General features: G+C 39.3%; 1 protein-coding gene across 11 annotated transcripts in view; it reads right to left on the bottom strand.

Moving 5' to 3' along the window:
- DAB1 (DAB adaptor protein 1) overlaps positions 1-15633 on the bottom strand; it is an 815805-nt gene that overhangs the window by 48841 nt on the left and 751331 nt on the right. Inside the window, exon 13 of one of the 11 annotated variants that reach the window (XM_040360848.1) lies at positions 12431-12478. The exons of the other annotated variants lie outside the window; for them this stretch is intronic. Within the exon in view, the coding sequence (XP_040216782.1) occupies positions 12431-12478 (48 nt within the window). The remainder of the gene's footprint in view (positions 1-12430; positions 12479-15633) is intronic. 11 annotated transcript variants of the gene reach the window in all.

The following is a 15633-nucleotide window of genomic DNA, read 5'->3' as shown; positions in this document are numbered from 1 at the left end:
AAATATACAATGTAATAATAATTTAAATATAAATCATAATAATAATTTTAATATAAAATGTAATAATAATTTTAATATACAATGTAATAATAATTTTAATATAAATATACATTAATAATATAAATATATATATCAATAATTGTAAATGTTTCAAATAGATTTTAAATCCAACCACCATGCCAGACTGCAGAAGCAAGTCAGTGACCTCACTTTATGGCACTGTGGCTTGGTCACTAACCGAATTTGTACGTATCCGAAATAACGGAAAAAACATTTGGACGAAATTCGAATTCTAAAACGTTTTTAAATTCTTTTCGAATACTTTTCGAATTTGAAAAACGTTTCGTTTTCCAATGAAAATAAAATAGTATACAAAATAAAGCAATAGAATATAAAAATAAAAATTAGGGCTGTGCAAATTAACTTTTAATTAATCGATTAATCTTTAATTTTTTTGATCGATCAAAATCTTTGTGATCGATTAAAATTCTTTTGATTTGTACTCACCTCTCTGCCGGCTTCTGGGCCTTCGGTCGGAGATCCAGTAACGTCACGGACACCGGCGTGGTTTGCCGTGTCCATCTGAAGGGCTCCTTTGCTGTGCCTTCATATCTGCATGCCGGCGGGACCTTACTATCTGCCGCAAGGGCTGTTACACTTTCCTCTATCACTTCCCTCTATCAACCTGGGATTCTACAGCCATCCACATGTCTAACCTACACAGGGGCAGATCCACAAAGAAATTACGCCGCGTATCTCTTGATACGCCGCGTTATTTCAAAGTTTGCGCGTCGTATCTTTGTTTTGTATCCACAAAACAAGATACAACGGCATCTCAGCTAGATACGGCGCATTGTTTTTACGTCGTTTGCGTTCGGCTTTTTCCGGCGTATAGTTAAAGCTGCTATTCTGAGGCGTACTCAATGTTAAGTATGGCCGTCCTTCCCGCGTCCAATTTTGAATTTTTTACGTCGTTTGCGTAAGTCGTTCGCGATTAGGAATTTGTGTAGAATGACGTCACCGTCGTAAGCATTGGCTGGTTCCGGTTTAATTTCGAGCATGCGCACTGGGATACCCCCACGGACGGCGCATGCGCCGTTCAAAAAAAAGTTGTTTACGTCGGGTCACGACGTATTTGAATAAAACACGCCCCCATTACATCCATTTGAATTCCGCGCCCTTACGCTGCCAGAGATACACTACGCCGCCATAACTTACGGCGCAAATTCTTTGAGGATTCAAAATAAAATAAATAAGTTACGGCGGCGTAGTGTATCTTAGATACGCTGCGCCCGGCGCAAAGGTACGTGGATCTGCCCCACAGTGTTTATAAAACATAGGACTAAAATAGTGTTGTGACCCAAGCCGTTGAAGAAGTGAGTGTTATATACAGGTGAGTACTAGTGTTGCTCACGAATATTCGTATTGCGAATATTCGGCTCGAATATGGCATATTCGAGTATTCGCGAATATCTCGAATTTCGCGGCCAATATTCGCTATTCCGAATATAAAAAAAAAATTGCGAAATTTCGCTAATGCAAATTTATTGCGAACATTTTGCGATTTTTTTTTTTTCTGATTGGCTCTGATGCAAAAGAAGGGCGGAGAAAGTATTCTCGAATATTCGGAAATCGAATATTCGGAATATTTTATCAAAAAAAAAATGTTGTGAAATATTTTGACAACTGTGGTAGGAGAACTCTGATTGGCTCTGATGCAAAAGAAGGGCGAAGAAAGTATTTGCGAATATTCGGAAATCGAATATTGGTGATATTTTATCGAAATTTCGCTAATGCGAATGCGAAATTGATTGCGAGATTTTGACAACTCTGATTGGCTCTGATGCAAAAAAAGGGTGGAGAAAGTATTCGCGAATATTCGATTTCCGAATATTCGCAAATACTTTCTCCACCCTTCTTTTGCATCAGAGCCAATCAGAGTTCTCCTACCACAGTTGTCAAAATATTTCACAACATTTTTTTTTTTGATAAAATATTCCGAATATTCGATTTCCGAATATTCGAGAATACTTTCTCCGCCCTTCTTTTGCATCAGAGCCAATCAGAAAAAAAATTAAAAAATCGCAAAATGTTCGCAATAAATTCGCATTAGCGAAATTTCGCAATTTTTTTTTTTTTTTTAAATATCACGAATATTCGATTTTAGTGAATATTTCACGAATATTCGGCTATATATTCGTGATATATCGCGAAATCGAATATGGCGTATTCCGCTCAACACTAGTGAGTACATAGCGAATGGTCATTGACTGCTTTCCTTTTAAAAATCTCTGCAGTAAAATGATATGAAGCGGGATCTCCTTTGATAATATTCTTTGTTACAAAGTAGGCGACTTAACAGAATAAATTATTCACAATGTGCTTGACCTCAATTTAAGTGTTGTGTCTTATTTGGAATGTCCTACTTAAAAAAGCTTTAAAAAAAAGCAAAACATTAATTTTGGCAGAGCGAGCCGGAGATTGAAATGCCGGGAGGAGGTCCAACCCGAGCCCCGACCTTTTCCTTCCACCCACTCTGTGTGCTTTACATCTAATTGAGGTTCAACAGGAAGATCTCAACAAAGTTTGATACATCAGTGCAGAACCGAGGCAGAGCCGAGTCTATGGGAGCAAAATGCACCAAATATGTGTGATAAAAATTAGACACTGGCAGAACGAAAAAAATGTTTTAGTTTCGTTTAGTTTTGATTAAATATTTACATAAGTTTGTTTAGTTAAATTTGTTTCATTACTTTAATTCATTTTCAGGATTCGTTTGTTTATTCGTTTTCGAAACAATTTGAAACGTATCTCAGATACACTACGCCGCCGAAAGTTTGAGCAGCAAGTCCTGTATTCACAAAGAACTTGCGCTGAAACTTACGGCGGCGCAGTGTAACTGGGCTGGCGTAAGCCTGCCTAATTCAAAATAGGTTGGAGGCGTGTTCTATGTAAAATACTAGTGACCCCACGTATTTGAAGTTTTTAATGAACGGCGCATGCGCCGTCCGTGGACCTATCCCAGTGCGCATGCTCCAAATGACGTTGGCAAATCGTCATGCTTTCGACGTGAATGTAAATTACGGCCAGCCCCATTCACGGACGAGTTACGCAAACGACGTGAAATTTTCAAATTTCGACGCGGGAACGACAGCCATACTTAACATTGGCTGCGCCATGTATTTGGTGGTTTATCTTTACGCCTGAAAACTCCTTACGTAAATGGTGTATCTTTACTGCGACGGCCGGGCGTACGTTTCGTGAATCGGTGTATCTAGCTGATTTACATATTCTAGGCGTAAATCAGCGTACACGCCCCTAGCGGCCAGCGTAAATATGCAGTTAAGATACGACGGCGTAGGAGACTTACGCCGGCCGTATCTTAGCAACATTTAAGCGTATCTCAGTTTGAGCATACGCTTAAAGTTGCAACGGCGAGGATTCGGACTTACGACGGCGTATCTACTGATACGCCCGTCGTAAGTCTCTGTGAATCTACCCCTTTTACTCTATCTACTCCTTGTGAGTTTACCTACTCATCTTTGAACCGCAATAGTCCTACTACCCCCCTTTTCTGTTTTGGTCTTTCGGGTTTTGGGGTCCCTTAAGTCCTATTTCTATTCAATACTTTTTAGGATGATGGTACCACGTTTAACATAATTATGTGTTTTTTTTTTTACCAAAGAGGCCAACAATTAATTCATAGGGCCAGATTCACAGTGAGAGTACGCCGGCGTATCTACTGATACACCGGCGTACTTTCAAATTTGCCGCATCGTATCTTTAGTTTAAATACTCAAACCAAGATACGACGGCATCTGGGTAAGATCCGACAGGCATAAGGCTTTGTACGCCTTCGGATCGTAGATGCAATACTTCGGCGCCCGCTGGGTGGAGTTTGCGTCGTTTTCCGCGTCGGGTATGCTAATTAGATTTTTACGGCGATCCACGAAGGTACGCGCGGCCGTTGCATTCTCTCACGTCGTCCCTAGTCGGCTTTTCCCGGCGTATAGTTAAAGCTGCTATTTCGTGGCGTATAGATAGACTTGCCATGTTAAAGTATGGCCGTCGTTCCCGCTTCGAATTTTGAATTTTTTTTTTTTTTGCATTAAGTTGTCCGTGAATAGGAAAGGACGTAACTCACGTCTACGTTCAAAAAATGACGTTGGTGCGACGTCATTTCGCGCAAAGCACGGTGGGAAATTTCGAAACGGAGCATGCGCATTTCAATCGGCATGGGGACGCACTTCATTTAAATGAATCACGCCCCCTACCTGCCCAATTTGAAATACGCGCCGAGAAATACACTACGCCGCCGTAACTTACGGCGCAAAATCTTCCTGGATTCGAAATTCCGCCAGGTAAGATACGGCGGCGTAGCGTATCTCTGATACTCTGCGCCAGGGCAAATCTTTTTGAATCTGGCCCATAGTTTTCAAATTCAAAAGGTTTTCGAATTTGAAACATTTTTTTAATTTCCAAAAAGAATAAAATAGAATAGTAAAAATATATATATTTTTTCCAAACTATTCCTTTATTTTCTATTTTATTCTCTTTGGAAATTGGAAAACTTTTTGAATTCGAACTTTTAGATTTAAAAACGTTTTCAAATTCAAATAGTTTTCCAATTTACAAAAATAATAACATAGAATAGAAATATATATATATATTTTCTACCTTATTCCTTTATTTTCTATTCTATATTATTCTCTTTGGAAATTGGAAAACTATTCGAATTCGAAAGGTTTTCGAATTTAAAAATGTTTTCGAATTCAAATAGTTTTCCAATTTCCAAAAAGAATAAAATATATATATATATACATATATAGATAGATAGATAGATAGATAGATAGATAGATAGATAGATAGATAGATAGATAGATAGATAGATAGATAGATAGATAGATATCGATAGATATATATATTTTCTACCCTTTTCCTTTATTTTCTATTCTATTTTATTCTCTTTGGAAATTGGAAAACTATTCGAATTTGAAAAGTTTTCAAATTTGAAAGGTTTATGAATTCAAATAATTTTCCAATTTCCAAAAAGAATAAAATAGAATAGAAAAAAAATATATATATATATATATACATTTTCGACCCTATACTTTATTTTCTATTCTATTTTATTCTCTTTGGAAATTGGAAAACTATTAGAATTCGAAAAGTTTTTTAAATTTGAAACGTTTTCAAAATTTAAATAGTTTTCCAGTTTCCAAAAAGAATCAAATAGAATAGAAAATATATAAACATTTTTTTTCGACCCTATTCTTTATTTTCTATTCTATTTTATTCTCTTTGGAAATTGGAAAACTATACGAATTCGAAAAGTTTTCAAATTTGAAACGTTTTCAAATGTAAATAGTTTTCCAGTTTCCAAAAATAATAAAATAGAATAGAAATATATAGATTTCTACCCTATTGCTTTATTTTCTATTTTATTTTATTCTCTTTGGAAATTGGAAAACTATTCGAATTCGAAAAATATTTTCGAATTCAAAACGTTTTCTAAATCCAATTTAAAAACTGTTTGAATTCGAAAAGTATTTAAAAGGTATTCAAATTTCAATATTTCGGATTCGTTTAAATTCGGTACTATTCTAAAATTCGGTTTTCCATCAGGGCTGCTGATAGAAATCATGGGGCAGCCTACCTGACGGGGCCCCCTTCAGCTCCACCCCATGTCCCGCCCCTGGTCCCTCCTTCGGCCCCACCCCTTTACAGACTATGATCAGATGGACTAGGATCTGTCATGGCTGGAGTATTTTTTTTTTTTTTTACATTCTGTCATCTGTTCAGGTTGTCCGGGGCCCGCCTGCTGGCCGGGCCCGGTACAACAGGGCCAGTTGTACTGGCCTATCAGCGGCCCTGACTGCCATCACACAATTCCCATCTGAGAATCCGATCGTGTGTACGGGCCTTTACTCTATCTACTAAGTGACATCCCCCTAAGGTTCCAGCCCCGTACTATTCACTCCCTCAAGCACGCTGGCAGGAGATGGGCATTTCTACTCAGGCTGTGGCTGCTTTCTAATTGACTCCAGAACTTGGAACCTGCAATGGGGCAGATCCAGAAAGAGAGTACGCCGGCGTATCTACTGATACACCGGCGTACTTTCAAATTTCCCACGTCGTATCTTTAGTTTAAATCCTCAAACCAAGATACGACGGCATCTGGGTTAGATCCGACAGGCGTACGGCTTCGTACGCCTTCGGATCTTAGATGCAATACTTCGGCGTCCGCTGGGCGTCATTTTCCGCGTCGAGTATGCAAATTAGCTATTTCCGACGATCCACGAACGTACGCGCGGCCGTCGCATTCTCTTACGTCGTCTCTATTCGGCTTTTTCCAGCGTATAGTTAAAGCTGCTATTTTGCGGCGTATAGTTAGACTTGCCATGTTAAGTATGGCCGTCGTTCCCGCGTTTATTTAGAATTTCTTTTTTTTTTGCGTAAGTCGTCCGTGAATCGGGATGGACGTAATTCATGTCTATGTTAAAAAAAAAATGACGTCCTTGCGACGTCATTTAGCGCAATGCACGGCGGGAAATTTAGGGACGGCGCATGCGCAGTTCATTCGTTCATTTAAATGAAACACGCCCCCCTACTCGCCGATTTGAATTAGGCGCCGTTACGCCGCGGGAGATACACTACGCCGCCATAATTTACGGCGCAAATTCGTTGAGGAATCTAACCAAAAAAAGTAAGTTACGGCGGCGTTGCGCATCTCAGATACGCTGTGCCGGGGCAGATCTTTGTGAATCTGCCCCAATGTATGTAGCCGACTTAAACTGAAAACATCAAATAAGATTTCTTTTTTTTTTTAACCTTTTCATTGATCAGATCACAAATAACTCCTCATTTTTATTCCGATTAGACAGTAAATGGCTAATGATTGAAATAAAATGATTGACGGCATGAAGTGGACAATACAGGGGAAGAGAAGGTTATGAGATACAATGAGATTAGATGAAGAAAATTTGATTTCTATTGAATGAATGAATGAACACAAAACAATTTTTGTTACAGAACAGGAATTTATAAAAGAAAGCTCAATTTTCTGAGATAAATCATTACAACTTATAAATATTTATACTGATTGTAAATTCATTTTTCTGGTTGGTAAGAAGAATAAAGATCATGGAGATCGTCATTTACAGAGGCAGATCTTCGATATGTAAATGTAAATTACCTCCTGAAGGAACGCCATCATTGTGTTTAGTATTTTGGTTTATTTTATGTCTATTTTAATAAAACTTGTATTTACTGAGGTACTAATTATGTAGATCAGTGGTCTCTAAACCGCGGCCCGGGGGGCCAGATGCGGAATTGCTTGCCTTTATCCGGCCCTTGGGGCACTGTTCCACTCTCTTATGCGAGACACTATTCCTCCCACTGACACCAACTATGTGGCACCATTCTTCCTACTGACACCAATGATGGGGTAATATTCATTCTACTGACACCAATGATGGGGTATTATTCCTTTCACTGACACCAATGATAGGGTATTATTCCTTCCACTGACACCAATACTGGGGCACTAGTTTTCCTACCCACACCAATGAGGGGTACTATTCCTTCCACTGACACCAATAATGGGGTACTATTCCTTCCACTGGCACCAATGATGAGGCACTATTCTTCCTACTGACACCAATAATGGGGCACTATTCCTCCCACTGATACCAACATCCCTCTAAGGTTTGAACGACAGTAAGCTGGCCCTTTTGTTTAGAAAGTTTGGAGACCCCTGATGTAGATCATAAAATATTCCTTTCATGAGAAAAATATGTGGAAGCCATCGGGGACCCACATTGTAACACACTACTTGCCTGATTTCTATGCTAAATCTCTGACTTTAATCTTTTCCAAGCCACTGACTGGTGACCAGTGTGCAGGTCAGGAAAGTCAAAGAAAAGTCAGAACGTCTTGATTAGGTATGATCTAAGTCAGGGGTCTCCAAACTTTGTCAGGGGTCTCTAAACCTTGTCAGGGGTCTCCAAACCTTGTCAGGGGTCTCCAAACCTTGTCAGGGGTCTCCAAACCTTGTCAGGGGTCTCCAAACTTTGTCGGGGGTCTATAAACCTTGTCAGGGGTCTCCAAACCTTGTCAGGGGTCTATAAACCTTGTCAGGGGTCTCCAAACTTTGTCAGGGGTCTATAAACCTTGTCAGGGGTCTCCAAACTTTATCAGGGGTCTCTAAACCTTGTCAGGGGTCTCCAAACCTTGTCAGGGGTCTCCAAACTTTGTCAGGGGTCTATAAACCTTGTCAGGGGTCTCCAAACTTTATCAGGGGTCTCTAAACCTTGTCAGGGGTCTCCAAACCTTGTCAGGGGTCTCCAAACCTTGTCAGGGGTCTCCAAACTTTGTCAGGGGTCTCCAAACTTTGTCGGGGGTCTATAAACCTTGTCAGGGGTCTCCAAACCTTGTCAGGGGTCTATAAACCTTGTCAGGGGTCTCCAAACTTTGTCAGGGGTCTATAAACCTTGTCAGGGGTCTCCAAACTTTATCAGGGGTCTCTAAACCTTGTCAGGGGTCTCCAAACCTTGTCAGGGGTCTCTAAACCTTGTCAGGGGTCTCCAAACCTTGTCAGGGGTCTCCAAACCTTGTCAGGGGTCTCCAAACTTTGTCAGGGGTCTATAAACCTTGTCAGGGGTCTCCAAACCTTGTCAGGGGTCTCTAAACATTGTCAGGGGTCTCTAAACCTTGTCAGGGGTCTCTAAACCTTGTCAGGGGTCTATAAACCTTGTCATGGGTCTCTAAAGCTTGTCAGGGGTCTCCAAACTTTGTCAGGGGTCTCTAAACCTTGTCAGGGGTCTCTAAACCTTGTCAGGGGTCTCCAAACTTTGTCAGGGGTCTCCAAACTTTGTCAGGGGTCTCTATACCTTGTCAGGGGTCTCTAAACCTTGTCAGGGGTCTCCAAACCTTGTCAGGGGTCTCCAAACTTTGTCAGGGGTCTCTAAACCTTGTCAGGGGTCTCTAAACCTTGTCAGGGGTCTCCAAACTTTGTCAGGGGTCTATAAACCTTGGCAGGGGTCTCTAAACATTGTCAGGGGTCTCCAAACTTTGTCAGGGGTCTCTAAACCTTGTCAGGGGTCTATAAACCTTGTCATGGGTCTATAAACCTTGTCAGGGGTCTCCAAACTTTGTCAGGGGTCTCTAAACCTTGTCAGGGGTCTCCAAACTTTCTAAACAAAGGGCCAGTTTACTGTCCTTTAAATTTAAGGGGAATGGCCTGTGGCAGGAGGAAGTATCTGTGGGAGTAAACAATGCCACAACTTTGGAATCAGTGAGAGGAATTGTGCCCCATTTTTGATATAATTGGGTGGGAAGAATCATGCCCCATTGTCTCTGTCACTGGGAGGAACTGTGCCCCATCGTTGGTGTCACTGGGAGGAACTGTGCCCCATCCTTGGTGTCACTGGGAGGAATTGTGACCCATCGTTGGTGTCACTGGGAGGAATTGTGCCCCATCGTTGGTGTCACTGGGAGGAATTGTGCCCCATAGTTCGTGTTACTGGGAGGAACTATGACCCATCGTTGGTGTCACTGGGAGGAATTGTGCCCCATAGTTCGTGTTACTGGGAGGAACTATGACCCATCGTTGGTGTCACTGGGAGGAATTGTGCCCCATAGTTGGTGTTACTGGGAGGAACTATGACTCATCGTTGGTGTCACTGGGAGGAATTGTGCCGCATCATTGGTGTCACTGGGAGGAATTGTGCCCCATAGTTGGTGTTACTGGGAGAAACTATGACCCATTGTTGGTGTCACTGAGAGGAACTGTGGGGTTGATTTTTCAAAACTGGAGGGTGCAAAATCTGGTGCAGCTGTGCATGGCAGCCAATCAGCTTCTAACTTCAGCTTGTTCAATTAAGCTTTGACAAAAGAACCAGGAAGCGGATTGGTTTCTATGCAGAGCTGCATCAGATTTTGCACTCTCCAGTTTTAGTAAATTCCATACTAATGCCCGGTACACACGATGAGATTATCGGAGGACTGATGATCGTCCGTTTTTTTTTTTTTTAAAAGTCACGAAAATTCTCGTACGATAGAATAAAAATTCGGAAGTGATGTCATGTCTTGTATTGCATTTTCGAAAAAAAATTCTGTGCATGTCCAAAAGAATAATATCGGATGAACTGTCCTGAAAGCTCTGTACTAATGATCCGATTATCGTACGATCGATTCGAAAGCGGCATTTTATAGTACGATTTTCAGATCGTGTGTACGGGGGAAAAGTCACAGAGCCTGACCAGGAAAAGAACAAGACTAGGAATGAAACAAAATTGACGCTTTGCCAAAATTTGGGTAAAATTTGATTTTTTGCCAAATGCATTGGAGTTAATGGGGTTTCTGACGTTGACCTGGTTATTTTTTTACGGTGCAATTGGCTTTTAGGGTTTTGTAAAAACCTATTGCACCATTACAAAAACATGTCAACTCAACTAACCCCAATAAATCTGATGCATTTGGCAAAAAGAAAAATCAAATTTTACCCAAATTTTGGCAAAGCCAAAAGTCAATTTTGTTTCATTCCTAGTCTTAGTGGGATTCTCGTCAGTAAAAAAAAAAAACGTTGGGCCAGATTCACAGAATAAGTACGCCAGAGTATCTGCTGATACTCCGGCGTACTTTCAAATTTGCCGCGTCGTATCTTTATTTGTAATTCACAAACAAAGATACGACGGCATTTGGCTAAGATCCGACAGGCGTACGGCTTCGTACGCCTTCGGATCTTAGGATGCAATACTTCGGCGGCCGCTGGGTGGAGATCGCGTCGTTTTCCGCGTCGGGTATGCTAATTAGCTGTTTACGGTGATCCACGAAGGTACGCGCGTTCGTCGCATTCTCTTATGTCATCGCTAGTCGGCTTTTCGCGTCGCCAAGTTACGGCTGCTATTTAGGTGGTGTAACAATAGACAGCCCATGTTAAAGTATGGCCGTCGTTCCCGCGTCGAATTTCCAATTTATTTATTTTTTGGCGTAAGTCGTCCGGGAATACGAAAGTACGTTACGCACGACGCCATTCAAAACATTACGTCGGGGCGACGTCATTTCGCGCAAAGCACGGCAGGAAATGTCAAAACGGAGCATGCGCAGTACGTTCGGCGCGGGAACGCGCCTAATTTAAATGGTCCCCGCCCCATTTGAATTAGGCGGGCTTGCGCCGGACGGCTTTACGCTACGCCGCCGCAAGTTTACACGCAAGTGCTTTGTGAATCAAGCACTTACGATGAAAACTTGCGGCGGAGTAACGTAAAGGACATACGTTACGCCGCCGTAATTTTACGTGAATCTGGCCCGTTGTTTTTCCTGACGAGATTCCTGGCAAGATATTCTTGCCGGCCGAGTGTACAGACGTACGATTCAAAAGAACCGCCGTTCTTTTGAATGGCACGAACGCGGTGACGTCATCGACTACGACGAGCGTGCGCTCGTCACATTCGATGCCGTCACAGCCATCTTGCTTCACCCTACCTATGCCTTGGAAGCGCAAAGTAATTTCGAGCATCCCGCGGGTTTCCATGGAAACAGGTAAGTATACAGACGCTCGGGTTTCTCGGCAGGAAAACATTGTCGAGAATCACGACGAGAAAATAGAGAGCAGGTTCTCCATTTTTCTCGTCTAGATTCTGGGCAGTTTTCTCGACGAGAAACCTAAAAACCGCGTACACACACACGCTTTTCTCAGCAAGAAAGCTCTGCCAGCAGTTTTCTTGCCAAGAAAACCGTGCGCGTGTACGAGGCTTTATGCCGCGTACACATGATCGGATTTTCCGTCGGAAAAACCTTGGATGGTTTTTCCGACGGAATTCCGCTCAAGCTCGGCTTGCATACACACGGTCACACAAAAGTTCTCGGAACTTTCGACCGTCAAGGTGACGCGGTGACGTACAACACTACGCCGAGCCGAGAAAATGAAGCTCAATTCTTCCGAGCGTGCGTCGAATTGTTTCCGAGCATGCGTCAGAATTTAGCGCTTCGGAATTGCAACAGACGAACCGAATTTCCGATTTTTTTCCGTCTGAAAATTTGAGAACCGGCTCTCATTCTTTTGTTGGGGCGAAATTCCGACAGCAAAAGTCCGATGGAGCCTACACACGGTCGGAATTTCCAACCAAAAGCTCACATCGGATTTTTCTTGTCGGAATTTCCGATCGCGTGTACGGGGGAATTAGTATGGAATTCAGAAGCCAGGCAACTATTATGGAATTAGAAGTAGATTGAATTAGAATAAAAAAATAATAAAATGTAATTTTGTATCAAAAAAGCGTTTAAAAATCCTCCTACCCCTAACAGGACAATCAAACTGATGATGGCGCCCCTTGGAATTAGCATGCTCCATGATTGTAATGATCTCTTTCATTGTAACATGATTCATCCTTGTACTGATTTTATTTCTCCGCGGTCCGAGGCTTACCTCGATGACATCACAAGGGTTCTCATCAAAAGATATTAAGTCTCCGTTCTGTAACAGTAAAGAGTGATGGATGGCAGGGAAATGAATAACACAATCTGGAATAATGAAAACGAGCGAACCAATATGGAAATGATGCATCTTATGACAGGCGGAGGAAGCGCTGGGGGGAGACACAGACAATATTAATGGTAATGACAGATAATGGCAACTATTTATCACACAAGATCAGAGGGGGGGGGAGGGGTGCAAGGAGGAAATCGGTTTGAGGTCACAGGATGTAAAGGTCATCTTAAAGCAAAACCCTATTCTGATAGGAAAGAATGCATTTTGTTTTAAAAGGAAGAGCTATTTTTTTTAAAAACAAGCTTTAGAGATTTTTATTATTATTATTATTATTATTATTATTATTAATAATAATAAAAATTGATAAATATAATACTATAATATTTTTATTATTATTATTATTATTATTATTATTATTATTAATAATAATAATAATAATAATAATTAATAAATATCATATTTTTGCAATATTTTAATATTATTATTATTATTATTATTATTAATAAAAATTGATAAATATAATACTATAATATTTGTATTATTATTATTATTAATAATAATAATAATAATAATAATAATAATAATAATAATAATAATTAATAAATATCATATGTTTGCAATATTTTATTATTATTATTAATAATACTAATTAATAATTAATAAATATAATTTTATTGTATACTAATAATAAAAATACATAAATATAAAAAATTTAAATAATAACAAAAATAAATAATTGTATTATTTATTTTTATTATTATTTGTATTTATGTATTTTTATTATTAGTATACAATATTTATGTTTAAAATATACAGTGATAGGAAAGAATGGCATTTTGTTTTAAAAGGGAGTGCAATGTTTTAAAAACAAGCTTTAGAGTTTTTTTTTATTATTATTATTATTATTATTATTATTATTATTATTATTATTAATAATAAAAATGTATAAATATAATAATATAATATTGTTATTAAATATTATTATTAATAATAATAATAATAATAATAATAATAATAATAATAATAATAATAATTAATAAATATCATATTTTTGCAATATGTTATTATTATTATTATTATTATTATTATTATTATTATTATTATTAATACTAATTAATAATTAATAAATATAATGTTATTGTATACTACTAATAAAAATACATAAATATAAAAAATGTAAATAATAACAAAAATAATTAATTTTATTATGTATTTTTATTATTATTTGTATTTATGTATTTTTATTATTAGTATACAATATTTATTTTTAAAATATACAGTGATAGGAAAGAATGGCATTTTGTTTTAAAAGGGAGTGCAATTTTTTTAAAAACAAGCTTTAGAGTTTTTTATTATTATTATTATTAATAATAATTAATAAATACAATATTATTATAATATTTTTATAATTATTAATAATAATAATAATAATAATAATAATAATAATAATAATAATTAATAAATATCATATTATTGAAATATTTTATTATTATTTATTTATTAATACTAATTAATAAATATAATATTATTGTATACTAATAATAAAAATACATATATATAAAAAAAAAAATAATACAAATAAATAATTTTATTATTTATTTGTATTATTATTTGTATTTATGTATTTTTATTACACTGGTGGGGTCAGCCTATCACTCTCCCCCCGAATCTGAACTATCGGGTGTTGGCGGAATGACGCTTTAAATTTATTTTACATTTAACCCCTACAGATCCGATCTGCAGACGATGGCAAGCTTCTATAAACCTGTCTATAAACTTCAATTTCTTCACTCAGAACGGAAATCCATTTATATCACATCAAGCATCATAATCTGCAGTAATTACTCTTCCCTCCAACTGCGCGAAGGAAAATGTCGTCGCGCTATAAATGAACCCGGGGATTATAATAAAGAGCAATTATAGTGAAACTCATTAAAACCCGTTACGTGTGATAAGAATTCCTTCACATATAAAACCAGATAATTACAAACAAATAAGTGTTGCAAGCTTCGCAGATCAGAAAACGGCGTCCTTGTCTGCTATGGGATCTGCTTGTCACAGCATGCTGGGACTTGTAGTGTAGCAAAAGTTGAAGGACCATGTTGTCTCCATATCTGGGTTTGTTTTATCGTGTTATCTTTAACCACTTCCCGCCCGGTCAATAGTCAATTGACGTCCGGGAAGTGGTTCAGCGCGGGGATCAGTCATGCGGGGTGTCAATCTGACACCCTGCATCTCCGATCGGCTCTCTTGATCGGCTCTTCCTCACTCACTTCTGACAGACGCGAGTAGAGGAGCGCCGATCGGCGGCTCTCCAGACAGGGGGGGTTCGCGCTGATTGTTTATCAGCGCAGCCCTCCCTCGGATGCCCACACTGGACCAGAAGCCCACACTGGACCACCAGGGAAGAGGGCAATAATAGAAAAAAAATTAAAATAGATGACAATCGGTGCCCACAAATGGGCACTGACTGGCACAATATGGGATCAACAAGTGATGCCCAGCAATGCCATCAGTGCCACCCCTCAGTGTCCATCAGTGCCACCCCTCAGTGTCCATGAGTGCCACCCCTCAGTGCCCATCAATGCCCAGTGCCCACCTATCAGTGCCCATCAGTGCCACCCATAAGTACACCTTAGTGCCACCCATGAGTGCCCATCAGTGCCGCCTATGAGTGCCCATCAGTGCCACCTATAAGTGCCCAGTGCCGCCTATGAGTGCCCATCAGTGCCGCCTATGAGTGCCCATCAGTGCCGCATACCAGCACCGCCTATCAGTGCCACCTATCAGTGTCCGTCAGTGCCGCCTCATCGGTGCCGATCAGTGCCACCTCATCGGTGCCCATAAGTGCCGCCATATCAGTGCCCGTAATCGAGGAAGAAAACGTACTTATTTTTTCAAATTTTCTGGTCTTTTTTTAGTTGTTGCGCAAAAAATAAAAATCGCAGAGGTGATCAAATACCACCAAAAGAAAGCTCTATTTGTGGAAAGAAAATGATAAAAAAAAATTGTTTGGGTGCAGTGGTTAAACACTTCCTAGAAAAATCTAATTCATTGTAACATAAGGCTGACTATAGACACACACACATTGAAGGTTCATCTCACAGTGGGACTTGAACTCAAAAATGTCATCACGACTA

Source organism: Rana temporaria, chromosome 7 (genome assembly GCF_905171775.1).
Source record: "Rana temporaria chromosome 7, aRanTem1.1, whole genome shotgun sequence".
In the NCBI taxonomy this organism is placed as follows: Eukaryota; Metazoa; Chordata; class Amphibia; order Anura; family Ranidae; genus Rana; species Rana temporaria.
Note: the sequence above shows the minus strand (reverse complement) of the source record. Positions and strands in the feature narration are given on the sequence as shown.